The 27667-nt window shown below is 44.7% G+C and overlaps 2 protein-coding genes across 2 annotated transcripts in view; both read right to left on the bottom strand.

The window, feature by feature from the left end:
* Positions 1 to 3318: 3318 nt before the first annotated feature.
* Positions 3319 to 10100, bottom strand: BLOC1S2 (biogenesis of lysosomal organelles complex 1 subunit 2). Its single transcript, XM_060100784.1, has 5 exons — positions 9992 to 10100; positions 9501 to 9617; positions 5902 to 6021; positions 5131 to 5235; positions 3319 to 3805 (listed from the first exon to the last, which is right to left on the bottom strand). Exons 1-5 carry the CDS (start codon positions 10086 to 10088, stop codon positions 3774 to 3776), a joined length of 471 nt encoding a protein of 156 aa, XP_059956767.1. The 5' UTR covers positions 10089 to 10100; the 3' UTR covers positions 3319 to 3773.
* A 2885-nt stretch (positions 10101 to 12985) lies between these two features.
* The window catches only part of PKD2L1 (polycystin 2 like 1, transient receptor potential cation channel), a 41906-nt gene continuing 27224 nt past the window's right edge, over positions 12986 to 27667 (bottom strand). Inside the window, 13 exon segments of the mRNA XM_060095713.1 lie at positions 12986 to 13159; positions 13801 to 13924; positions 14167 to 14285; positions 15059 to 15185; positions 16330 to 16451; positions 16658 to 16783; positions 17612 to 17723; positions 18020 to 18201; positions 18384 to 18551; positions 19230 to 19452; positions 19621 to 19842; positions 20812 to 21065; positions 21563 to 21690. Coding sequence (XP_059951696.1) covers positions 12986 to 13159; positions 13801 to 13924; positions 14167 to 14285; positions 15059 to 15185; positions 16330 to 16451; positions 16658 to 16783; positions 17612 to 17723; positions 18020 to 18201; positions 18384 to 18551; positions 19230 to 19452; positions 19621 to 19842; positions 20812 to 21065; positions 21563 to 21690 — 2081 coding nt within the window.

The following is a 27667-nucleotide window of genomic DNA, read 5'->3' as shown; positions in this document are numbered from 1 at the left end:
AAGACGTCAGCGCTCCCAGCCAATGAAAGCTCATTTACCTACGGAGAGCGCCGAGGGACAGATGCCTCTCTCAGATGGTTTTGCCTCGAGCAGGAATCAAGAAACCAGGAGCGTGGAGAAGAAGGGACAAAGGACGAAAAAGATTCCGATTGTAATTTTTTAGTTGGGGGCAGTTGAAATTATTGAATTGCTAGAAAGCTCTCTGCACGATGTTGGCCCCAACCTAATGATGTAACTCTCGTGGGCAAGACAGACCAAATAAATAAATATTTTTTAAAAAATGAGAGTACGTGGGAAATTTGTAATACACGATTTTATTTTATTTCATTTTTTTGGCCACACCAAGGGCACCTGGGGTCTTATTTCCCCTACCAGGTATGGAACCCGCGCCCCCTGCAAGTGGAAGCACGGAGTCTTAATCACTGCACAACCAGGGAAGTCCCTCTAGTCTCTTTTAATCTACAATAGCCCACCTACCTTTTAGTTTTTTCATGACATTGAGTTTTTTGGAGAATTCAGGCCTTGTTGGTTGGAGACAACAGTGTTTAAGGAAATGGAAGAGTTCCTGACAACTGAGGGGCATGGGAGACTCACCAAATGCAGCCAAGCAATTCAAAATTAACTGAAACTTAAAATAAGTTTAAGGAAGAACAACAAAGTTCTGATTTTCCTCACAACTTCTACAATGTTTTTTTTGGGAAAAATCAAGTTAACTGACTCAAAATATTGATGCCTCTGTACTTCTGTCACATTGATATTTTTTCTGCTCTGGGGGTGATACAGCACAGCCCAGCAGTGGAGGTCAAGATGGAATCTTGAAAAAGAGTAGAAGTTTATCAAGCATGGGCAGGTGATAATTTCAGGAAGAGGAAACCTCAGTTAAGATATGAAAACTCATCCATAGAATTCTGTGTTATCTTTTTTCTAAATTGAGGTATATGGAATTCAGTGTTAGCTTTGCAACTTTCCAGCAAATCGAAGTCTGTTGTAAAGTAGAAAGTTTATGGGAAAAAAACTCATCCATTCGAATTTAAGGTAGCTCAAGATAGCTCAATACAGTGTTAAGTGTCAGAGTAACAGGGAATGAAATTGAAAAAAGGAATAAAATAGGGGCCTTGTATGCACGCTAGGAAATCTGGCTTTAGAAAACACATTCTTCCCAAGTGCACATGGAACATTCTCCAAGATAGATCACGTATTAGGCTACAAGTCTGAATAAATTCAAGAAGATAGAAATTATATCAAGTATCTTTTCTAAGCACAATGGCATGAAACTAGAATCCAGTAATAGGAGAAAAACTGGAAATTCACAAAAACATAGAAATTAAATAACACACTCTTGAACAACAAATGGACAAAAACAGATCAAAAGGAAAATCAAATGAAACAAATGAAAATGGAAACACAACATACCAAAACTTATGGATATAGCAAAAGCAGTTCTAAGAGGGAAGTTTACAGCTGTAAATGCCTATATCAAGAAAAAATACCTCAAATAAACCTCAGGGAACTAACATTACACCTCAAGGAACTAGAAAAAGAACAAACTAAGCCCAAGGTTAGCAGAAGGCAGGAAATAATGAAAATTAGAGCAGAAATAAATGCAATAGAGAAATGGAGAATAATGAAACTAAGAGTTGGTTTGGAAAAGATAAACAAAATTGACAAAACTCTAGCTGGACTAACCAAGACAAAAAGAAATTAGGACTCAAATAAATAAAGTTATGAATGAAAGAGAAGACTACAGAAATACAAAGACTATGTAAGCAATTATCTGCCAACAAATTGGACAACCTAGAAGAAATGGATACATTCCCAGAAACATATAACCTACCAAGATTGAGTCATGAAGAAAAAATCTGAACAAGTCAATAATATGTAACGATTTTGAATCAGTAATCAAAACCTCCCAACAAAGAAAAGCCCAGGATCAAATGGTTTCACTGGTGAATTCTAACAAACACGTAAAGAATTAATGCCAAAAAAAAAAAAAGAATTAATGCTGATCTTTCTCAAACTCTTCCAAAAAAATTGAAGAGGGAACACTCCCAAACTCATCTTATGAGGTGAGCATTACCCTGATACCAAAGCCAGATAAGGATACTACATGAAAAGAAAACTACAGGCCAATATCCCTGATGAATATAGATGTAAAAATTCTCAACAAGATACTAGCAAACCAAATTCAACAGCACATTAAAAGACTTATATGCCATGATCAATTGGGATTTATCCCTGGGATGCAAAGATGATTCAACACACACAAATCAATAAATGTAATATACTCATTAATAGAATGAAAGATTAAAACTGTGGTATTTTCAGCTCTATCTTGGGAGAACCCTATATCATAAATATAATTGGGGATGTTGTCCACTCTATATATGTATATCAATTTCAAAATGCTAGTTTGTGTCAGGATGTGTATCTGGCTAAATGCTTCAAATCTTGTATGAAAAAGTTATAGAAAGTTTAATAAAGAGTCAAAGAGAATTACATTAGACTAGTTCACCCTCAGAAACACAAAAGTAATATGAAATATTTATTAAAAGTTTGGTTTCTAAGTTAAAAAAGTCTGGCTTTTTCAAAGAGGCCAGGAGAAGTCATGAAAGAAATCTAAGCAGGAGAAATGTGGCCAGTTTACATTTTAGAAAGATTGGTCTGCCAGCAGCCTGGACTGCAGGTTGGAGGGATATGTAAGATAAGACCACAGCAATAGTCTAGAGAAGAAGGGGATAAATGATGGTGGACGAGAACTTAAATGGTGGGACATGACAAAAACAGAATTAAGAACTCTTTTGGAGATGGAATTGGGGATCTCAGGCACCTTCCTAACCACTAACACCCAACTCTGGATATGGTTGACTGTCTTCCAAACTAGACTGGTCAGTCACTATCCTCCATCCACTGATGTCTTTAGTCTGAAAGGAAAACAGGTCCCTGGGAGCCCCCCCTGACCCTGCAGACACAAGTAGGAAGATATTTCATAAAAATGCTTTATTTAATGAGTAGCAGCCCGAGTCTCAGCCCCACCTCCCCACCTAACACGTACAAACACGTACACATCCTGTCCTTCTATTTCCACAAGGGAGCACATGCCAAGATGATATCCATCCCCAGCCATCTGACTCATACAGAGAACAGACAGGAGGGGCCCATCACATACACCAAACTATCGCAACAACACTCCTTTCACTGTTTCTGTTCAGTCTAGAAGACTTGGCCTAAAATTGTTTTAAGATTTTCTGTTATTTGCAATGTTATGGAAAAGTAAATTACTGACATTCACAAGGTGACAAACTGTCAAGAAGAAGACTGTTTTGTTTTCCTTTTTTAATTTAGAATCTTGTTAGCAATACATTACATCCTTAATAGAAAAAAACAACCATTTACACAGTAACTCAAAAACCAGCCATTTAAGAAAATAATGTAGTAATCAACTGCTACCAGGGAAAACAGGCCCACTCATTTGATTCTACTGGCAAGTCCAGGTTTATGCAAAATTTGAGAGAGTCTCTGTCCTGAATGGATGATGAAGCATTCAAGTAAAAGGTAAGGAGTTATAAGGGTGAGTTTTTGAGGGATTCTGCCTCAGAAGAAGTTATTCCAGGAGTAGCCACAGTCCTTCAGTTTACTCCAATGTTGCAAAGTTTCTGGGACGACCAGCATAGTTGCCTTTTGAGGAGTTTTGACAATTCATCAGCCTCAAGATTCAGGTCTTATAAACATTCTTCCCACATTAAAAAAGACTTTGTCCCACAGGAATAAGTTTTTCATCGCTTCTCCAGCTTCTTGTATTTGGCTTCTGCAGGGGGGAGAGGGAGAAGAAGTTATACCTTTTAAAATTGGCTCTTACAAAGATACTTTTCAGTTAGCATTTCTAGGTAAATTCAAAAACGTCTATTACATTAAAAAATATCTATTAACTTCAGTCCTCTTAGCTGTCCAAACTGTATCCAAATTATAGGCATACCATAAATGGCAACTATCATATTAGCTAAGGACAGATATTTGGATATCTGTCCAAATATAATCAATGTGCACAACTTAAGGAGTCAAATATACACATACAGAACTGAGAACCTAACATGAGTTCTCTAAGTTCTAACCCTATCAACAGTACCTGATCAGATGCTCCACCAGGGTTAAGCAGACGTACTGGCACTTGAGCCACCAGGAGCCTTACAAAGCACAGGAAATTGCCTCTCCAGGCTCTGTCCCAGGCACCCTCTGAGAGCCAGACTGGGACTTTGAAGAAGTACGTTTCACCTTTTATTTTCTTATCCCTACCCCTCACTCTAGGAAAACAATTTTGAAAGATACAGAAATTTAAAAGACCATCAAATAAACCTCAACGTATGGATTCCCTTTTTCTTTAAAACCTTGAAAGCATCTGGCACAATGCCTTCTAAAGTTCACAGTCACCATTTAGTAAATTTAATTGTGGACAATGAAACTGCTAACTACCACGCATGTCTCAGTCTGCTACAAACCAATCTTTTGAAGTAGTCAACAACTGTCAATGATAAAAATAAAATAATCTGTAAATTATATCTAGGCTAAAAACAACTGCATTATTTTTAATCATGGATATAAGAGCCAGAGTCAATTAGCAAGGCATCAGTACTAGTACAAGTTTCCTCCTTAAAGGAAAAGTAACCCTTCAAGAAAGGCTTGATTGACTACTGTTTTCTAAGACATGTATCCACATTATTAAAGATGCTTCAGCCTGCTGAACCACAATGAAGAGCTTGAGCTTTGTAATCAATCAGACCTAGTTTGAAATACAGCTCTTCTATATACTAGCTTTGTGTCCTTAAGCAAGTTATAACCCCTTCAACCACAGTTTCCTCTTCAATAGAATGGGGATAAAAATTATGACTTACCTCAGAGACTGAAGGATAAAAAACATAATAGACGTAAAATATTAAGAACAGTGCCTGATATATCACTAAGTACTCAGGAAATGTTATTTTATTACTGTCACTAATAAAAAGTTACTTTCAAGAGGTTTTGTGAAGATTAAAATAGATCACTGTAGGCACACCATAAATGTTAACCATCTTATTATATAAGGTCATACTGGCAGGAGGGTACTCATCAAATCAAAAGAGAAATAAAAATGGTTACCCAGTTTCTTTGAATACGCATCCAGCTTGTAGGCTGCCTGCTCAAGAGCTGCTACCTGCTCCTCAATTACATTGATCTGATCCAGATAAGGCTGCAGTCCAGCATCTTTAAAAGCAAAGACAGACCACAGGTTTATACAACAGCAACAAGGAGTGCAGAGAAAAGTGGAAAGTAAGCATGCTAGTGTTTCTCCAGCTCCGCCTAAGACAGAGTGGGTGGAGTGACAGGATTCTGATCACTAGCAGGCAGATGCCTTAGAAGACAGTAGCTAGCTGATCAGGTATGGCGGTGACCTAAACAAAGTTAAGTCTCTCTCATCTACTGGTTTTCCTCTCTTAAATTCCTTGCTCCTCAAGCAATCTTTCCGTTACTGATTTGGTTTCTTGGGTACTCCCAGACCAAGAAGGAGAGCCCTAAAGACAGGGAACACAAAGATAAGTCAATGGGAAAATATATTCTACCAGTCTAAAGTAGCATTTTCCAATTATAGATGTTCTGGTTTTCTGTTTATAAAGTAGTCCTTTATAGGTTTCACTGTTAAATTAATTCACTGTTTTTCCAGGAATAAACAGATCAAATCAAGATTCAGAAGCAGAAGTAACCATACCATCTAAAGCATGCTAATCCTCACAATGGAAGAAATTCACCTTAATTTTCTAATTCACTTTTAGAAAATGAGCTCCTTGAGGACAGGGGCCATGTTCTCCACTGCCCCAAGCACAAAAGAACATTAAATACAAACACATTTAATTGTAAAAAATTATTACTTACACTTCTGGTTTAAGTCCTTTAAGTTTCTACTAATGTTTATAGCAATATCTTTCATTTCAAGATACTTCAGGCTGGTTAGTTTATTCATATTTTCCAGAAGCTTATAGTCTTCACTGGTGGCTTTAAAACAAACAGAAGATGTGATGCTTTTAAGATTTGTTTAGATAACTGGAATGCGGAGTTAACTACCAAATGGTAGTTCAAGGCAGGACCTAGGGACTGTCAAAGAAGCAGGCCACTTTTGATCTGTGACATTTATACTCAGCCTAGGTACTCTAAATGTCTAAGTAGAAATTCAGGCTGTTGCCTGATTTTATTTGAAACCAAATAAAATCCAGAAGCTTCAGGATCTTAGTTAGAAAGGAAAACGATAAACTCATGTACCAAGAAAAGGGAGGTGAAACAGTCTTGGTACCTCTACAACATGAAAACATATAATTTGCCAGACTGCAGCATAAATACATATATATATCAATATATATATAAAGTCAACTAGGACCTCAACACTTCTTTTTTTTTTTTTTTTTTTTTTGCCAGCCACTCCGCAGCATGTGGGATCTTCCCAGACCGGGGCACGAACCCGTGTCCCCTGCATCGGCAGGTGGACTCTCAACCACTGCGTCACCAGGGAAGCCCCCTCAACACTTCATAGTAACTCATTTATTACTTGTGAATCTGTACTCCATTTTATCCACTGACTTCCAAACCATCTGCCTCCTTCTCACATCCTCAATTCCCTTCCCCATCCCTACTCAAAGCAAATGGCCTTTACTCCAACTTTCCCAAAAGCCAAGCCCACTTACGTAAACTGCCTCAGTCTTTCTGCCTCACTTCCAAACTTCTCTGTACCTCAGTGTCTTCTCGAGAGGCAGAAGCGTTCCTGTTCTCGCCACAGCTCCTCCTCCCGTGCGCCGATCCCAGCCCTTCCACCTCTTCAGGGCCTCTCTTCAGTATCCCCTTTCCCTTGCCCTTCCAAACTCTCTCTCCATCCTGGCACCTTCCTCTCTATCTAGAAATATATTCCGGTTTCCTCCAGCCCAAAAGCACTCCCTCTACTGTACACCTACATCATTTGCTCAGTAAAGTAAAGGAGCTTCACTGCTAACCCTTCTGAAAGAGTAGCTTACACTCACTGCTTCCTCCTCCTCACCCTTCACTCGTGTAAACCCTTCCAGTCTGGTCTCTGTCCCCACCACCCAGAACAGTTACAAGCTCCAAGGTCATCAGTGCTCTCCTAACCACCAAATCCATGGCCTTTTCTCAGTTATTATCCTCCTGGGCCTCTCCATGACATCTGACACTACTTACTGATCTCTCTCTCTTCATGAAACACTCATTTCCCTCGGCTGCTATAGCATTTTCTCGCTGCTCTTTTTGAGTTTCTATACCAGATCTCTTCTCATCTAACCCCCTTAACTACCAGTTCTCAACTTTCCCTCAGCTGTGACACATGGCTGATGTTTACATGGGTGGCACATTTCCATGGGCATTCCCAGGGTTATGCTAGCTTCCCTTCAAACTCAAAAAAGTATCTGTATAGGTAAGAATGACAATCACAGGGAAATTACAATCCACTTAAAATTCATTTTGTAATAAATCATTTGGAAACCGAGGTATTTTAAGTACTGTTAATAAAAACAAATTAATTGCCCAATACAGGCATTCCCTGAGATTTCAGTGCAGGTCCTCTTATCTACCTCTATGGTCTTCCCTGGCAGTCTCATCCTGCACAGCCTCAACTCACTCTGCTATGCTCCTGCTCTGATCACTCTCTGAGCTCTGGACTCACATGTTGAAGTCACCTGGATGTCTTGATAACAGTCACCTGAGTGTCCCAGTAATAACTAAAATCAGCCAAGTCAAAACTGAAAATATTATTTTCACACTAAACATGGTTCCTCTTTCCAACCTGCCTATTTTGGCTGAGGACACCACCCAGGCTTAAAACTGCAGACACATCTTAAGCTGCTCCCATCCCTTAACACCCACTTCAGCAAGTCCTATAAATTCCACTTCTATAATGTTCTTGCATCCATGCTCCCCTCCCCATTCCTTTTACCATCACTCTGTCAGACGGTTACTTTTCATCTGAAATATTGCTCTTCTGTGTCTCCTGCATATCCATACTCTCACTGCTATCAAATGCTCTCTCAAACAAGGGTCACACACTCAAATACCCAGGAGCCAACAATATTATGTAAATGAGTGAAGCAAGCCAGGTGTTTGCATTTTAAACGCAAGATTACTCACTTCTACAAAGAAATACACTCTCCCACTTCTTGGAACCTTACTCACTTCTACAAAGAAATACACTCTCCCACTTCTTGGAACCTATGGTCCTCTTAGTCTTAGTCTGTCATTTACTTTACCAATTTTGATAGACGTTGGTACAGAAAACCATTTCTGTACCACTACTAAAAAAACAACAATATAAGAACAGTAATAAGTGGCAACTGACACCAGGTCTCAGTAAAAGGGAGAAAACAGGGAGTAGTTGGGGACAAACTGCACAGCGCTGGTCCATTTAAAGGAGACAATGCCCAACTCTAGCCAATTAGAGCCTTGCAAGAATGGGGGACTACTACTGCCAAATCTTTGGAATTTTTAAAGAAAAGCCAAAAAAAAAATCTAGATTTTGTTGCTTGGTTTCTTTTGCTCAGAAATAAACAAACAAATAAATAAATAGGCTGTTGGAGACTCACAACCCCTCCTATTCTGCACCAAGCATTTTCCCATACATTCTGGTTCATAAATTTAGCTCACAGCAACTTCTTGGGGAAGTGAAACAACATAACAGCCTTTATGAAAAGCCACACTGGACCAGACTTCATTTTTTAGATCCTCCTCCACACATGGGTCATGTGTTCACCTGGAAATACACACTGGACCAAAAAATTAATCATGTCCCAAAGGGTGGGAGAGACGAACCTAATAGATCCCTAAATCTGCAGGTCACTCCCCATTTCCCTTTAACCTCGTAAATACACCTGCTTAGCCAACAAACTGCTTTCTTATACCACCTCACTCACCAGTCATTTCCCACTTTTTGGCCAATCAATCACTTTACAGCCCTGTTCAAAATGCACCTCCCCTAAAGAAGCACTTCTTGATGAATTCTTTTTTGTTTTCTCAGCCTCAGTCTACACTAAGGAGGCCTGCAGGGCTGTATTAAGTATTCTTATGTGTTTCTGTACCGAATTTTTTTTTATTCAAGTACAGTTGATTTACAATGTTGTGTTAATTACTGCTGTACAGCAAAGTGATTCAGCTATACGTATATATACATTCTTTTTTCTTTACATTCTTTTCCATTATGGTTTATCATAGGCTATTGAATATAGTTCTCTGTGCTGTGCAGTAGGACCTCGTTGTTTATCCTGTGTTGCTGAAAGTAATTCGTGAATTTCTCCAGGGAACGGATGGACTTCTTTCCTACTCATTCTTGACCTCCCCAAACTTCCACCAGGCATGTTTCGAGGTGTGTGGGGTTAGGGAGGGAGCCGCATCTGCTAAAGCACCTCACAGGCCTACCAGGGCCAAAGCCCAGCTCCAGCGAGTGGTGCCCAGAACTAGCGGAATCAACCCGGGCCCCGCCTCACCCGTCAGTTCCCCAGTCAGGTAAGTTGCCATCTTGGAGAACATGTCCCGGCAGAGTTCAGTGATGTCAGCCTCAGCGGGCTCTTTTGCTTCCTCAGCGGTCTCCACGGCGGCATCATCTGGATCAAAGGAGAATGAGTAAGTGCCCCGGGCTGCCCTGGTCCTAATCCAGCCAGAGAAGCCTCTCCCTACATCCCTCCAGCGGTCCTCATTGCATCAAATCGGCTCCATTCTCCATGTGCCGTAATTTCGAGTCCCTCACTTCGTCCCTGCCCCACCTGACACGCCAACTCTGCTCCCTTGCACCGGCCTCAGCTCACACTCGACCCCGCGGCCAAACCTTCTCAGTCGCCCTGACAGGACAAACACGCGTACACACAGGCGCGCCCCTCCGACCTGCCCGCTCCCGCCAGGTGAGCCCTGGCACCTCGGACCCGTAACCCAGAGCCCCAGGCCTCTCACTGGACATTTCGTCCCCATCCACTCCGCATACCCCGAACGGGCTCCTCGCGGTGAGTCTCTGGGACACCCTCGGCCGCCGCCGCCATGCCCAGCCCCGCGCTGCTTCTGGTTCTGGGATGCCTGCGCATGCGCGCCGGGCGTGCCCCGCCTACCCCGCCCTGGGTTCATTGCCTTGCGATTCTGCGCTTCTGGGCTAAGCCATACCGCAAGGAGAGAGTGATAGCCAAGCATAGGCACCAAGCCGAATTTGAAGCTAAAATAAGCTTCGTGAGTCGATCAGCTGCCATGAGTCCGACGTCTGGAACAAAGGATGCGCTCAATTCTGCGGCCACTCCCTGGCGGGATCACTAGCCTAGTAAGACCTCTCTGGGATGGGTCGAGCCCAGTGCGGCCTGCTGACTAAAATGACCTGAGACAAGTTAGCCCCTCCCCAGAGAATCCTCACCCCGGCTGCTATTAGTCACTGAAAGACTGCTCAAGGAATCCTTGCTTTTGAAGATAGTCTCATCTAGGCTCTGGGAAACCTTCGGGCATTATCCCTGAGCCGAAAAACTCTCTCTTCCTGTGTCCTAGACTAATATCAGCTCATTGGACCTTTTTTCCCAAGCTTCAGTCTGGCACCTACGTCTCTTTGGTTGATACAGCTTTTCTTTGTTTATTTATTTTTGGCTGTGTTGGGTCCTTGTTGCTGCGCATGGGCCTTCTCTAGTTGCGGCGAGCAGGGGCTACTCATCATTATGGTGCATGGGCTTCTCATTGCTGTGGCTTCTCTTCTTGCGGAGCATGAGCTCTAGGCTTGCGGGCTTCAGTAGTTGTGGCACGCGGGCTCAGTAGTTGTGGCTCTCAGGCTCTAGAGCACAGGCCCGGTAGTGTGGCGCACTGGCTTAGTTACTCCGTAGCATGTGGGATCTTCCAGACCAGGGCTCGAACCCGTGTCCCCTGCATTGGCAGGTGGATTCTTAACCACTGCGCCACCAGGGAAGTCCCGAAACAGCCTTTCTGGGTTTTTTTTGGTTGTTGTTGTTGTTTTTGCGGTACGCGGGCCTCTCACTGTTGTGGCCTCTCCCGTTGCGGAGCACAGGCTCCGGACGCGCAGGCTCAGTGGCCACGGCTCACGGGCCCAGCCACTCCACGGCATGTGGAATCCTCCCGGACCGGGGCACGAACCTGTGTCCCCTGCATCGGCAGGTGGACTCTCAACCACTGCGCCACCAGGGAAACCCCGAAACAGCCTTTCTTGAAGAAAGCTTAGATCATAATTGTTTAGGACTGAGGATACACTCTGGTTATCTTAATTGCATTCAGCTGTTTCACAAGACTTCTGGGTGTATAGAATGTATTTGATGGGATGGGAGAATGCAGGTGGGTGAAGGGAATGGATGAAAAAAGAAACTGGGAGCAATGGAAGGTGCAGAATGAGGGAGGAATAAAAGTCACAGGGGCAGAGAGAGGGGATAAATATCAGGTCTCAGGATGCAGGCCTATACATCCAGAATCTTGGTGTAGGAGTTTTTTTTTTTTTTTTTTTTTTTTTTTTTTTTTTTTTTTGCGGTATGCGGGCCTCTCACTGCTGTGGCCTCCCCCGTTGCGGAGCACAGGCTCCGGACGCGCAGGCTCAGCGGCCATGGCTCACGGGCCCAGCCGCTCCGCGGCATATGGGATCTTCCCAGACCGGGGCACGAACCCGTATCCCCTGCATCGGCAGGCGGACTCTCAACCACTTGCGCCACCAGGGAGGCCCGGTGTAGGAGTTTTTTTGTCTTATCCCTGCTTATCCTCCATCTGCACTCTCACCGCCCACACCCAACAGCGCACGCACGCACGCATGCATGCACACACAAACACACACACCATAATCTCTTCACTCTAAGGACCAGGCCTCCCTAGGTCACTGTCTCCACTCCCTCCAATAGTAGTGTCCGCTATTTCAAACCATTCCTATGAGTCAGAAGTTTTTCTTTCAGAACCCCTGGGGCAGCCAGCTTCTTCACATTGTCACTGCCTCAACTCTACACCTCCCAGCAGGGATGAGCTTTCTCCAGCCCAGGTACAAGGATGGTTCACAGTTCCAGACTCTCTTCTTTCCCCTGCAGTCCCCGAAGCAAGTGCAAAGTCCTGGTTTTCCTAAGGATTTTTATTGATAATCACCAGGCAAACCCACATTGTCCTATGGAAGGACAGAGTCAGAGTCCCCCACATTTTATCCAAATATCTCGGAATCCTGAGGTCATTTCTTTGCCAGCTTCTCCTCAGGCCCCATCTCTGTCCTGGTTTTCAGCCCCCTCAGTGTTCAGTGGCATGTCTGGAGGTAGGTTTTTCCACCGAGTCTTCCTGGACTTTGCTGGGGAAGGCTGGGGGAGGTCACCACTCCAACTCCTCTGCAACATTGTACTCTCCCCACGAGAGAAAGTGTCCTCTCTGGCTTCCCCTTCTCTTTCACAGGGAAACCCTATAGGGAAGACATGAACCCCATGGGTACTGGCAGTGGATCTCTAGATGCACAGAGGAAAAGGTTCACTGGCAAGTAGGAAGACATCTAGATATTGCTGTTCTCTCAGCTTCTACTTTTTTCACAAATCATGGCTATCCAGATGATTAGGAAAGTTATTACCCTCCTTTCCTTTATTATTATTATTATTATTATTATTATTATTATTATTTTTGCGTTACGTGGGCCTCTCACTGTTGTGGCCTCTCCTGTTGCGGAGCACAGGCTCCGGACGCGCAGGCTCAGCGACCATGGCTCACGGGCCCAGCCGCTCCGCGGCATGTGGGATCTTCCCAGACCGGGACACGAACCCGCGTCCCCTGCATTGGCAGGCGGACTCTCAACCACTGCGCCACCAGGGAAGCCCTCCTTTATTATTTTTTACTGACTTTTAAAAAAATCATCACAGCAGAGTTCAGAGCACAGGGAGTGAGAGACCCAGCAGGAGATATTTCACAGAGTTATACACAGAAACATTGGCTCAGAAGGCCGGGCACAGGGCGGGACTCAGCAGCAGCAGTGGTGGGACCTGCTGCCCTAGAAGTGGAGGGTGTGTACTGAGGGGGCTTCTGGGGAGGTGGTGACAGAGGAGCCTGCTGTCTGATGCTTTAGGACCCCTCCCCCACCACTCTCCTGCCTGCCCTGGAGTCCCCAGGGGGCTGGAGTCACAGCTGGGGCTGCCTGCAGGTGCTCCCAAATGCCTTGTTCCCCCTGTTGGAAGAAAAAGGGACAGGTCATTTGGAGGAGGAGTTTGTGTCCCACTTTTCCTTTTACCTGGATCTGTTTCTCCAACCCCAGACCCTCTCCTAGGGGCTAAGGCTGCCCTCAAGGCCAGAGCAACCAATTTCAGGTCTTCCCTCCAACCCCCACCTCCACGATTCACTGACTACTGGGAACATGTTGCCCCAGGAGCCTGAAACACTCGTCTTTCAAAAATGTTTTGCCTCGGGCTTCCCTGGTGACGCAGTGGTTAAGAATACGCCTGCCAATGCAGGGGACATGGGTTCGAGCCCTGGTCCGGGAAGATCCCACATGCCGCGGAGCAACTAAGCCCGTGAGCCACAACTACTGAGCCCATGTGTCACAACTACTGAAGCCCGCGCACCTAGAGCCCGTGCTCTGCAACAAGAGAAGCCACTGCAATGAAAAGCCCGCGCACCGGAACAAAGAGTAGCCCCCGCTTGCCGCAACTAGAGAAAGCCCGTGCGCAGCAATGGAGACCCAGTGCAGCCAAAAATAAATAAATAAATAAATTTATTTTTAAAAAAATATTTTGGCTCTACCCACTGAGTGGAAAAGATGGTAGAGTTCAGCTGTGGGAGCCGAGAGGATCCAGGTGAGAGACCACTCACCATGCCTGGAGAGGGAGCCAGCTGCCCTTTCTTCTCCAGCATCGTCGGCTTTGAGCCCATGGCATCAACCTGGGTCATGACTCCTTCCAGGACAGTCTCCAGCTGCAAAACTCTCCTTTTGAGCCTGTGCAAGATTTGAGAGAGACCAAGGGAGCAGAAATATGTGTGTGGAGGGCTGGGTGATTCCATACAGAATAGTATGTGTCTGGATGGGAGCAAGGAAGGTAAAGCCCAGCCTTGTCAGGAGAATTAAAGGGGGAGAGGGGTTTTCCCTGGGGTAGTACAGGGAATTGGAAGGTTGTGGAAAGAAGCTCAAGATAGGATGACATAAACACAGTCAGTCCCGGGCCGCCGGGCTGCACGTACATGTAGAATTCTTCTCCTGAAACCCAGCCACCTGCTTTGGCAGCCTCTGGACTCGACTCGCCTGCTGGGCTACTCACAGTGGACCAGCGCAGGTTCTCAGTCTCAGCGGTGAGGGCCACCTGATCAGGAGGTCAGAGAGCAGAGAGAAGACAACTGGGAAGCCATCAGGTCCTGCTCCATCACCTGCTCTAACGGGCTTGTGGGACCAGGCCTTGGGCTCCAGTGCTTGCTATTCCCCTTCCCTCTAAGACTCTGGAGACAACAGAATCAGAATGGTCGTGCTGAACACAAAGCTGGCCTAACCTCTGGGAGAGAATCACCTCCACAAGAAACAAAACACAAGCTCCTTGAAGCATTGATGAATGAGGTGCTCACTAGAAGCCAACTCCATTTGGGAGAGCAGGGACAGTGTCCTGGCACTGTTCCTTTTACCCTTGGCTTTTTGGTCTATACTGGATAGGGATGAAGCAGGCATAGCAGGGGCAGCTAAGGATCAGAGTTGGAGAACCCCAAGGAGAAGGCAGCTGCTCAGAAGGAATTGTCAGGGATTCTCAGACAACTGGTCCTTTTCTCCCTAAGACGATGTTTTAGAGCAATGGTGATCAACTTTGGCTAGGCACTGCAGTCACCTGGGGGGTTGTAAAAAGGACTGATGGCTGAGCCTCCCAACTCCCCCAGAGTTTCTGGTCTAGGGTGTGTGGCCTGAGCATGAGGATTTTTTTAAAGCTCTCCGGGGCGTTCTAATATGCAGCAGTTTGAGAACCACTCTTCTAGAGAGCTCTTTCCTGCCCATCTGTCAGAGGATTTCCAGTTTGGGCTTGTGTTCCAGGTGTGCTGGCAGGGAGGGGAGGGTGAGCAGTTTCCTTGTAGCCTGTCCACCAGCCAGGCTCACCCTTTCCTCCTCCAGGTCGTGCCGCATTTGTTCCTGCTCTTTCTCATCCAGGATGTGATTCTCATCTTGGTCAAACCTGGTGAAGGCAGCCATGAGCTCAGTGATTTCATGCTCTATGTGCCCCAGCCTGAGGAGAGCAGGGTGATGAAATGACTTCTGACCTGCCGTGGCTGGGAGCTTTCCGTTATGGACTCCCCACTCTTTTTTGCTAGACTCTGGCAAGAGTCTTGCTCTCTAGGGAAGAAGGGCGCCCCAAGAGAAAGCCAGGATATCCAAGATGTAGCGATTTGACCCCTGAAGAAATCACTTGAATCTATTTCTTCCTTCCCTGACTCCTGCTGACTAGGTTCAGGCCCTCATGATCTCCTAAAGGAATTATTGCAAAATCTCTTTGTCTCCAGATAACCTGCCCTCTCCCCCATCCCCCCTGCCCTATGGCCTTCCCTTCCCCTGAAATCCATCCTTCATAATGCAATTAGAGTAATTAACCTTTCTGAAGTACAAGACTAAATATACCCCTTCCCTGCTTAAAATCCCTCCTGGGCACCCTATTCTTTGAATAGAGTAGTGTTGTTCAAGGCTTTTCCCAATGTGACCTTAGCCCATTTCTCTGGCCTCATCTCCTGCTCTGCCCGACCTTTCATTTGATACCTTACAATGCTCAGCTACTTATTACTCCTGTATATGTTGCTCAATTTCATACCTCTTTGCCTTTGTATATGCTTTTATTACCCCATGCTCCCTCTCTTCTAGTTACTTCTACTGTGGAACTTGTTCTGTGATTCTGTTTATTTGCTTACATGTCTATGAACTCCTGGAGGACAAAGACTTTGTCTCATTCAACTGTGTGCCTGGCTCACAGCTGATGCTCACAATATATTTGTTCAATGCTTGTTAATATGTTTAACTGGGAAACAGGGAGAGGATGGCTAAGGAAATAGACCTGTGTTTGTGGGGGAGCATAGAACTAAGATAAGAGTTTTGTGGGAATGAGGGATGTATACGATGATTAGGGTATTATTATTGTTACACTAGTCCTAAGAGTTGTTCAACAAGGTCCAGAATATCATAGAACATTGTCAGAGTCCTTTAAACCAAGGGCACAGTTCTGAAGGTCAGGATCAGAGACCTATAAACCAAGGTCAAAGGCCTGTAAACCAAGGTCAAAGGCCCACTGGCCAAGATCAGAGGCTTATAGGCAAAGGGTGTATGCTTGAGGGTCAAGGACTTACAGACCAATGTCAGGGAAGGTTGGATCTCCGGGTGCTCACTCCTTCAAGGTGTTGGTGAAATCCTCAAACTGGATCTCCTGCTCCGCACCCTGCAGGAACTTCTGCACTTCTGAAACCTGCTCTTTCCTCAGATGCAGCCTCAGTAGGGTCTTGTTATAGCCCTGGAAGGGGAAAGGAAACAGGCACCAGTTCCCACAGCCTCTTCATCTCTTACTCCCACCCCCACCCACAGGGTGACAGGATCCCAGGGATAAGCTGAAGGCACACAAGGGCACAGGCCCCTAACCAGTCAGGCACAGACCAGGACACAGAGCCTTGGACCTGGGCCCTGATGCACATGTGTGGCTCAAGGAGACTAAGTAGTCACCTGTTTCAGGAGGTCCGAAAGCTGTAGCTCATCCTTCTGTCCAGCCAACTCCTCCTTGACCTCTGAGTATGTGTCATTGATGATAGCCAGAAACATATTCTGGAGGATAAAACAGGGACTGGGGTCCTCACTCCCAGACCCATTAACAGCATCGAGCCCATTGACCCTATTAATGTCCCAGACACATGTTCTAAAAGGGCCAGTGCTTTCAGCCCCAGCTCTGCAGCCCACTGATCCCCACATCTCTGGGTCCACAGAGCGCAGCCTTTCAGCACAATTCTGTTACAGATGGGTCATGCTCCCTCATCAACCGGGTGTTCTCACTCAACTGCTGCAGTAACGACCACAGAGATACCCCAACATATGCCACAGACCCCCTGCATGTAAGAGTCCACCAGTCACTGAAGCCAGAAACCTTCCAAGGTGAGAGTAAAGTTGTGCTCTCTTTACCATCCATCCCCAATCCATGTCTGTATCCCCATCCACTGATCAAACAAAGAAACACACTGGCTTTTCTGATAAAATTCAAACCCAGATCTTTCATGGTTGGCAGGGAGAGAGAGCAAATACAAAGCAGTGGTAGTAGAAAAAGCCGGAGATCCCCAGAGGAAGGGGAGTCTTAGAGAATAGGCGGAGAAGCTTCTAGGGGTAGTCTCTTCTCCTCATGAGGCACTTTTCCTTCTCTTTCCATCCTTGGAGGATAGGGGTTTGATTTTAGTGAGGGAGCCTGCAGATTTCCTTATACTCTGAAAACTGCCTAACTGTGCTGACCACACATTAGGCAGCTCTCAGATCAGGAAGCTCTTCCCTCCCCCACCTCTCCACCCTTGATTTGAGAAACCCATCATAATCATTAGTGCAGAACATGGACGGGGGTCAAACCCCCACCCTGCAGGCCATCCACGTCTCCACCCCTCAGGTTCCCAAATCCCTACCCCTCAGAGGGACCCTCACGAGGAGCACAAAGAAGACATAGGTGACAAAGTAGGCTGGTCCCAGGACGCGGTTGGCATTGTCGATAGCATTGTAGTCAAAATCCCCAAGGATGATCCGGAACTGAGTGAAACTGAGAGACCAGGGTCTGGGATTCACCCAGAGCCCGACCACAACGCTGACCCCATCCCATTTTCTCCCTACTGCTCTTCAGTGAACTCAGACCCCTCCCTGCACCTCCGCCCAATCTGATGGAGACAGAACAGGATGCAGAGACACTGAGCACACACACCAGGGCTTCCAGGAACTCACACAGATGCTTAAGCACAGACACGCCCACATCCACATACCCAGCTGCCCCAAGGATACACACATCCACAGAGCTGGAGGGTGAGGGGCCAGGGAGGAGTGAAGGGGCAGAACGCACACATGCACTTGATGAAAGTGTTGATGCTTTCCACTCGGGTCCCAAAAAGCAGGTAGCCCAGCTGGGCGTAGGAGAAAAACACTATGAAGAACATGACGGCGAAGCCCAGGATGTCCTTGGCACAGCGGGCCAGTGTGGAGGAGAGCTGGGTCATGGTCTTATTGAAGCTGATGTACTTGAATATCTGGAAGGGCCATGTTGAACCAAGCGATTAGGGAAGGAAACAGAAAAGCCTGGAACGGTCCATCCCAGGGGCCTAAGGGGGCCACAGGAGTTGCCACACCAGACAAGGAAAATGAGACGAGTCCTGAGGAAGGGAGAATGCGTGCCCTGAGGTGTTGCTGGGGGTGAGGAATCCCAGGGTACCTTGACCCAGGCAAAGAAGAGGTTGACGGCGTTCATGTTGTATTGTGTCTGACAGAAGGTGAGGAACTCGAAGTCAGCATACGTGTTTGGCTGCTGCAGAAGCTTCCCCATTAGCCGATTCACCTCAAGGGTTCGGAATATGTGGAAGCCCACATCCACGATGGAGAGCTGTTACAACAGGGCCCAGGGGGTGTCAGAGAGTCAAGAGGATCTCAAGGGAAGTTCAACAGTGAGGTTCCAGGGGAGAGCTGTGGTGCGTAAGACAGATGGGGAAAAAAACCACATCCTTCCCTGCTGAGTTGTTGACTATCTCAGGTTCAAATGGAACTGGATAGGATGATTGGGGAATGTCTGAAAGCTCAAGAGAAGGCTTTAGGGCCAGTGGTAAATATGTAGGTTGTAAAGGACCATGGAGAAATGGAGCCAAGCAATTTTATTTCCCCCACCACTTCCCAGCCTTGGTCAGAAATTAATGTGTCCTGTTAATAGGAAGGAGACGAAGATGAAGAGGCAGAAAATTTTAATAGGAGTGAAGAAAAAAGGTTGGGGGGGGGGTCAAGGGGACAGGTCATGAAGACAAGAGACAGAGAGGAACTTAATATTAAGTACAAAAATAAAAGAGCAGGGCCTGGATCATAAGCCAGAGGGAGAGGGGATATAGACAGGATTTTTCCAGGGCTGAGCCAGGGGAACATCAGCCTTTGGTTTAGGGAGCTGTTACTCAGTGATTTGACCAGAAGTCACAAGGAGGACTTGGGACTCCAAAAGGAAGAACTTGGAGCCCCTATCAGGGTAGATCCCTTCCACCACCCCATATGTGCCAAGTCTAAGATATCTGTCCCTCACCAAGATGACCACCAGGTCCAGAATGTTTCAGATGCTGCTGAGGTAACGAAGCCAGTGGATGTGGAGCTCCAGGATCTCCTCTACTACATAGTAGAAGATGAAGATGATCTCACAGCCAATGACAAAGAAGTCCCAGTTGCTGACATAGTGGATCAGCTTAACTGTGCGGATTTGCCAGGATGGGATGGCACCTCCTGTAGGTGGAAACTCCACCACCAGTCTGTGGGAGGAGGGGGAGATGTCTGGTGGGGCCTGGGCTGAAACAGTTCTACCCATCCCTTCCCCTCCCCACCCCCACCATAGGGTGCAAGTTTAGGGAAGAGTCTCCAGCAGAGGAGAAGGGAATCAGGAGCCATGGATAGAGGGAAGGCAGGGAAAGGGGACCCATCTCAGAACACAGAAAAGATTAATGTTGGCATTGTAGACTGAGAAGTCAGTGAAGACCACCCGACTGTCCCTGTCCAGCCACAGGCCCTCCTGAAGGTCCCTGAGTGCCTCTGCACTGGCCTGTTGAGATCCTGGAAGGTCCAGGTGGTAGCCACCTCTGCTGTAGCTTGTGAGCTGGCCCCAGTGAGAGGAGCCCCCCAGCTCATCCTGCGAGTGGTAGGTCTATCTGTCACAGAAGAAGCCATCTGAGCAGAGAGGTCTGAACCAGCCCCAGAAGCTGATCTCCCAAGGCAACGGCAACACTTTATAATTGTCTTGGCTTTACAGTTTCATATATATATATATATATATATATATCACATATAATATATATTTCACATATATTACCTTGTTTAATATAACTATTTGAGGAGGGGAGGGTAAATATTATCTACATTTTACAAATGAGGAAACTAAGACTCACATATCTGAGATAATCCAACTAGTTAGTGGCAGAACTGAAACTCAAACGTAAATCTCCTGATTTTCATGTTGTCACCAAGCCTACGGATGACAAACCCAAGCCCACGTTTGACTCCAGCCTGAGTAGTCCCCATAAGGGAAGCACCCGGCCCACATAAGCCAGAAACGACCCCTTCTGCTCTTGTAGTTTTGCACCTGTCTACTGAACCCTATGATTTTCTGTTCTGTCCACAAACGTTCCTCCCTGGACCCTTCTTTCCTTCCCCTTCTTTCCTGTCCTATCCACGCATCTCCCCTTTCTTCCTTAATTCCTCATCCATCCTTGGCCCCTTGCTGCCTTCCACTATTAGTTCCAAGGGTCAGACTCTTCCAAGCACGACTCGTGGGGCAGCATCAATGTTTCATCCATCCTCCTACCCCTGAGGGGATTCTGGCAAGAAAGGATGCTTCCTCTGGCAGGACTGCCTCCAGAGTAGGGCAACCGTGACTGTGACCTGTGTGTGTAAACAAGTCCAGAGGCTATGGCTCTGTCTGCTAACATACCCTCTCTGTTCCTCAGTGACCCCAGACCAAGGTCTCCAAACAGTCACAGATGGGTCTAAGGGAGATGCCCCCCAGCTCCCCCAAGTACCCCCAAGGCTCCTTAAGACTCAATGGAAGTGGTTCCCAAACCTGGGATGGTGTCAGGCTCAGAGGGGCAAGCCCTGCGACACTGGTGGGGGGACTCACTCACGCTATGCCATTGAGGAGCCCAAAGGGGAGTTGTTCTTCCTTGTCTGGGGAGTAGACATCGTAGCAGCTCAGAATGTCCTCGTGGAAGTCCTCGTGCACCACTCAGGAGTCATTGCGGACCCTCAGCTGCCGCAGCCTCAGAGCCCCCAGCAGCAGGTTCTCACAGTAGATGAAGGAGTGGGAGCCGCGGCCCAGGCTCTGGTTGTTGTACCATTTGGTCCAATACGAACTGTCCAGTAGTGGGCCCTGGGCAAACTAGACCACGAACTGGGTTGAACCTGACCCAGCCTCATCCTGACCCTTACCCTTAGAATGACCTTTTCCCACACTCCCTGACCCCTCCAGCTTGTCTCCAACAGTATGCTGGAGACAGTAAGAGTCCAACAGTATGCTTCTGTTGGACTCTTCAGCTGACCCATGAACCTTGGCCAGATCTTAGCCTGATGTGGCCTTATTCTTTATTTAAAATACTTCAAAAGGTATTCTGCCTTACCTCTGATTCTCAATACTAGATTAAGTACTGACTTAAATCTCTGATTATCATCCTGATTTCCAACCTATCACTACCTGAACTCTGTCTAGTCTGATCCTTTAATTCATGCCCGATCCTTTGACTCAGCCTGATTCTGGGATGACCTGGTCTCTGGATATGGCCTTATCCACTGTCTGACATCCCTGAACCCTGGCCTGTGGCCTCAGGCTTTAGGCCATTGAGAAGAAGAGGGGAGGGATAGAGGAGATCTCATACTCACATCCCAGAAGTCTGCCATGCTGCTGATGGCCTGGAAGGAGACTCCAGTGTCTGATGGGGTATGTAAGAAGAGCTCAGACATCACTTTGGTGTAGTAATAGGCGCTGGAACTTGTCATTCCATAGGTCACTAGAAACCAACCCAAGAGGCTGTGTCTTGAACACTGTTCCCTTCTCCATTATCCAGAGGGGACAGGAAAGCCTCTGCCCTGAGGCCAAAGATGCCACCCGGATGGGACCTATCTCCTAGAGTTGGCTAAGGAGGCTGACGGTTGCATTGGGGAAACCAGGGAATACATTAGGGAAGAGTTGTGGTTATAAGCTCTCTTTCTCTCTTCCCAACTCACCTCAGAAAGACTGAACTCCACTCAGTAATAATCTCTTGACATTGTCATTCTGAATGTTCACTTTTCTCTTCCTGAACCAGCTTAACCTCCTAGTTCTTACTCCCCAGAGCCAGGAAATTTCTACCTTCTGCATCAGGTAGTGCTTCCTTTTACTTGGCCTCTATTAATGCCCTTGGGAAAATGCCTCCGAATTCTAGAGTATGCCAAGGCCCTGGTCAAATATCGTACAATGGAGATGTGGTATCCTGGACCTTGGAGTCAGCGACTCTGCAGTCATGGGAGTAGGAAGTAGGCATGGCACCTCTGGCCCTGGTGCATCCTGATGGGCACAGTTGTCTCCTGAGAGAGGGACTCAGAGCATCCCCAGGTCGAAATAAAACCTAGCCTTTGCCCTGAAGAACTAGATCTCCCTTGACCACCCTAATACACACATCCAGTCTGAAGTAGGGCTGTCAAGGGACGCTATAAGTTTTCTGGTTAAAAGGCACAATTTGAAGAGTATAAGCCATTTACTTCATAGATTGCCCCTCAATTTAGATTTGTCTGATAGTTCCTTGTGTTTAAATTCAGATTATACATTTTGGGCAAGGAATATCAAAGAAGTAGACGGTGCCCTTTTCATTGCATGATATCAGGAGGCACAAATTGTCTAACTGTATTATTACTGGTGATATTAACTTTGATCCCTTGTTAAGGTGGTATCATCCAGCTTCCTTCAATATACAATTATTATTTTTCTCTTTGTAATGAATACATATTTTGTGGGGAAATACTTGGAAACTATGCAAATATCCTGTTATTCATCAATCTTTCACTTACTAGTTTTAGCATCCTTTGACAACTTTTGCCTAATTATTACTATTAAGGTTGTCAAGCTGTGATTTTCTCATTCCATCATTCCTTCTGCATTTATTAGTTGGCATTCTCTTCAGGAAGAGCTTTTGCTTCTTCCTCATTAATTTATTCATGTATGTGTATCAGTATGAACTCATGGATTCTTGTCTTTTCTTTAAAATTTCTATAATTCTATAAAAATTTTTATAATCTGTCAATATTTTGAATTGTTACTCAGTTTTTTAGCCAGGTCATGAAAAACAAAGAAATTGTCCTAAAGTACTAAAGAACCATGACAACTACATGCAATATGTGCATCTAGTTAGGATTATATCCTGGACCATAATTTTTTCTTTTGCTGTAAAGGCTATTAGTGGAATAATTGGTGAAACTATAATAAGGTCTGTTCATTAGATGATAGTACTAGATCATCAATAATTTCTTGACTTTGATCATTTCCTTGTTTTTAAAAAATACACATTAAAGTATTTAGGAATAACAGGACATTATGTCTGCAGTTTACCCTCAAACGGTTGTGTGTGTGTGTGTGTGTGTGTGAAGAGAAAGAGGCGGGCAGAGAGAGAGCATGATAAAGGAAAAGCAAGCATGGTAAAATATTCGTATTTGGGAGATCTGGGTGAAATATATGTAAGAACTCTTTGTATTACTCTTGTAACTTTTCAGTTCACTAATTAAACTTTAAATCAAAAAATTAAATAAAAAATTTTAAGTAGGATTTGTCAGCCTCTTGTGAGCAGTTCCCTTTAAGAATTTTATTTTCAAATCTTGGAAAATATTTTTTTCCCTTTCTGGAAAGGGAATGCTTTGGTGTGGACTGAAGTTCATCCACAGTCTTGGGGGAAACAGAGGCCGGTGAGTGGTCCCAGATTAGGCACAAGCAACATCATACGTTTCCAGGAGGAAATCAGCAAAAAGAAAGCATTATTATTTCACATTTCCGCATCCCACTCTATTAATTCCAAGAAATGACTTGACTTCTCTCTAAATCAAATCTGTGATTCCCATCCTTAGTATCTGTAGGACTCAGACTCAACTCTTCTGGATCTGGAAAATGGGTTGGAAATCAAACTTCTGTCTGCTGAGGGTCCGCCGCAGTTAGAACTGGTGGTCAGTGAGCTGAACTTTTCCTAGACATTGCTGATTAAATTGTTATACCTCTAGATGGCCACTAGGTGGTAGTCACGGCTATACCTTTTCCTCCTCTCCAATTCTCCAAAGTTACCACTTAAAATCAGCATTGCTCTGAACAGATTGTCAACACTTTACGGAGGCATAACATCACTGATTATTATTCAAGACAGTAAAGACTATGTATTCTGACAAAAATGGTTTCACCTAGTCAAATGCCCACTGATACTCAAAACACCTAATATATGCCCTATGTTAAGTGTTTGACGTGCTTATTTCATTTAATCCTACAACAACCCTATGTATTAGGTGCTGTTATTTCCCAGTCTCCGAGGGCTGAAGTCACTTTCCCAAGGTAAACAACTAAGGGAGCAAGGATTCAAATGCAAATCTGTTTGCCTCCATAGTAAATTAATTCTGTTCTGCTTTAAGGACAGCACTTTATCCAAAAGGTAGAAGTTACAGGAGGGAAAACTTAAGTTTCATAAAAGGCAGAGATTCCCAACCATTAGTGCTTCTTATTAAGAAAAGGACCACACTTCACAAACATCCATTTTGCCCCTAAAAGTGTCAGCAAAGGACCATCTGCTGAGGATCACGTGAAAGGGTTTCTGGCAATGGGCAGTGGCTGGCCTTCCTGGATCCTTCCTTTAAGATCCAGTGAAGGAGTGGACTTGCTCTGTGTTTCAAAAGGTAACACTAGGGCCTCCCTGGTGGCGCAGTGGTTGAGAGTCCGCCTGCCGATGCAGGGGACACGGGTTCGTGCCCCGATCCCGGAGGATCCCACATGCCGCGGAGCGGCTGGGCCCGCGAGCCATGGCCGCGGGGCCTGTGTGTCCGGAGCCTGTGCTCCGCAACGGGAGAGGCCACAGCAGTGAGAGGCCCGCATACAGCAAAAAAAAAAAAAAAAAAAAAAAAAAAAAAAGGTAACACTAGGTCAGAGAAAGGGAAGGAACAGGGAGGAATCAAAATTTGTGTCAGTATATCAAATGTCAGTATGTCAGCACTTTAACATCTTTTGGGTGTAGTGAGGGCCTCATTCCAGGAAATTTTCAGACACTGGACAATGACTGCATGAGAATGCTATGAAAGGGATTCAGAGACCAGGTGGCCATCCACTACAGAGAATCTGATTTTTTTTCTCTTGGACAGAAACTAAATTCTCCTATACATTATATCATGCCTTTACCCTTGGCTTCAGGTCAAATTCACAGTTGTTGAATAATAACGATAATCACCACTACTGACATTTATTATTCATCAGGCTTTGAATACATTGTCTCCCATAATCCTGAAAAAAAAACCTCATAAAGTAGGAACTATTTGTATTTTATGCAGATAACTGAAATCCAAAATGTTATTAAATAATTTGTCCAAAGATCAGATAGCAAGCAGGTGGACTTGAATTCAAACTCAGGTATGATTCTCTCCAAAGACCCTGAATTTAGCCACTGCTCTACATTATACTAACATATCACTCCACTACTCAAGATCCTTCTGATTAGGGACCTGACTCTCCTTCCAAAGGTCAATCCAAATGGTTAGGATTGTGAACGTTTATAAGGTGTCCTTATAAGAAAACTATTTGAAGAGCTCAATATCTGAGTCAGGAGGCAAATTATGAAAGCAGTTGGTAAACTCAAAAGATCAACATCTTAAAAGAAGCTTCAGGGACTTCCCTGGTGGCTCCGTGGTTAAGAATCTGTCTGCCAATGCAGGGTACACGGGTTCGATCCCTGGTCCAGGAAGATCCCACATGCTGCGGAGCAAAGATCACACATGCCACGGAGCAACTAAGCCCGTGCGCCACAACTACTGAGCCCGCATGCCACAACTACTGAAGCCTGTGCACCTAGAGCCCATGCTCCGCAACAAAAGAAGCCACTGCAATGAGAAGCTCGCACACCGCTTGCCGCAACTAGAGAAAGCCCGCGCACAGCAACGAAGACCCAAGGCGGCCAAAAAAAAAAAAAAAATTAATTAAAAAAAAAAAGAAGCTTCAAATTTCTTCATTCTGGTATAAATGAATAAATGTATATAAATCTGTATGAAGAATCATACTCGGACATAGATGAGTCTCAAAGAAGGAAAAAAATCACAGGCATAAAAATGTTACCTGGGTTATTTACAACATCAAAAAATTACAAGCAACCTAAATGTCCTACAGAGAGGCAATAAATTATAAATAATTATAAATAAATCATATCACTGAGCCACTTAATGGAGTATGATACAACCATTGAAATGGTAATAAAAGCAGGATGCAAAATTGTTTTGCTGCTATCATTACACTTAAATATTTTAAAATATTAAATATATAAAACCTTAAAGGAAAATTGGACTTCTTAGTTAACAGTATAATAGGCAGATTTTATTTCTCTTCATTCCCATGGAGTTCAATTAATGCTATAATAATAGAACATAAAAATAATAAAATCATTTTTAAAATCTTTCCACCTATTTGTTTTCAAGTCACAGGATGAAATTTCCAGGTGCTGGATGCTATATTGGGCTTTGTGACTACTTCCTAAGACCCTCTCTTGGTTCAAACCATGATTTTATTTGAGGTATCACACCTCTACTAATCATCTCACATATGTTGCCAGATGCTGAATCCACAGCCGGCTCTAGGACTTGGACAGGGAGCTCAGGGCTAAGCTAATCCACAAATACCCCTCCCTTGATACCATTGTCAGTTCAGGGATGGGCATGTAATCCATTTGAGATCAAGGACTCATGAAGAGAGATTTCTGGAACATTTTGGGACCTACTGTCTCTTACTAGATATGAATAAGAAAGCCCCAGATGATCCAGACTTAGCATGAAACGGATTGTGCAGCTGACAGAACTGAATAACAGAAACAGGTGAGTCTTTGATGATGTCCTTAAGCCACTGGATTGATCAGCCCTGAACCCTGTCCTCCTTTGGACTTTCATTACCTAGACAAAAAATTCCATTCAGGTTTAAGCCTGTTTTCACTGGATTGTATTTTATTGTGACATATTCCTTACTTATAGGAAAACCATGACATTTTCAAAAAGGTTGCATTATTTCTGAGGAAATGGAGCTAGAAAAGCTTCTGCTACTGTCTGAACGTCTCTAGAGGGCTGTGGATGACTTTAGCATATCTGTGACAAAGTCTACATTAATTAAAATACATTATTACCCTATATTGAAGAGGGCTTGCTGACTAGGTCAACTGATGATGATATTCTAGGAACATGCCTACCATTCATTTCTCAAAGCTTTCTGAACTATATTTTTGGGTAAAGTCAGGTTTCTAGAATATCATGAAATTTATACACACAAAACATATATATGTGTGTTTATAAATATCTATAATGTACATATATGCACACATATATGTATGTATAGAGATACCTAAATATATATACATATGTAAATATATATCCCTACTCCTAAAAATTGCCTTTATAGAGTAAGGATATTATACAGATTTTAAGGGAGGCAGATATAAAACACAGTCAAAAGAAAAGTAGCTCCAATCTTTAACACTGCTTTTATCCATTATGATATTCCATGTTTCTTACATAAAATCCAACAAAGCCAATTCTTCCCAGAGTTAGCATCTTCTTATTAACTGGTGTGCTCATTCTTACTCACAATGAGAACTACTCAATCTATTTGTTTTCTTCTTTGCTTTGGTTTCCAGGAACCTCAGGCTTTGTTCTCACTTGCAGTGCATTTGTTTATCTTAAGTTATCTTCCTCCCCTATCTCTTCCCACATCTTTTCAAAGTCTTTTTATTACAATTC

The sequence above is a fragment of the Mesoplodon densirostris genome, chromosome 1 (assembly GCF_025265405.1).
Source record: "Mesoplodon densirostris isolate mMesDen1 chromosome 1, mMesDen1 primary haplotype, whole genome shotgun sequence".
Taxonomy (NCBI): Eukaryota; Metazoa; Chordata; class Mammalia; order Artiodactyla; family Ziphiidae; genus Mesoplodon; species Mesoplodon densirostris.
This window is presented reverse-complemented; position numbering and strand designations above follow the sequence as displayed.

Excerpts from the sequence above, each read along its gene's own strand:
- BLOC1S2 (XM_060100784.1), bottom strand. The coding sequence starts at position 10,088 with ATGCGCAGGCATCCCAGAACCAGAAGCAGCGCGGGGCTGGGCATGGCG. Across the intron at positions 9,618-9,991 it reads CCGCGAGGAGCCCGTTCGGG|ATGATGCCGCCGTGGAGACC; the intron begins GTATGCGGAGTG and ends CCTTTGATCCAG. Across the intron at positions 3,806-5,130 it reads TGCGTATTCAAAGAAACTGG|AAGCCAAATACAAGAAGCTG; the intron begins GTAACCATTTTT and ends TCCCCCCTGCAG.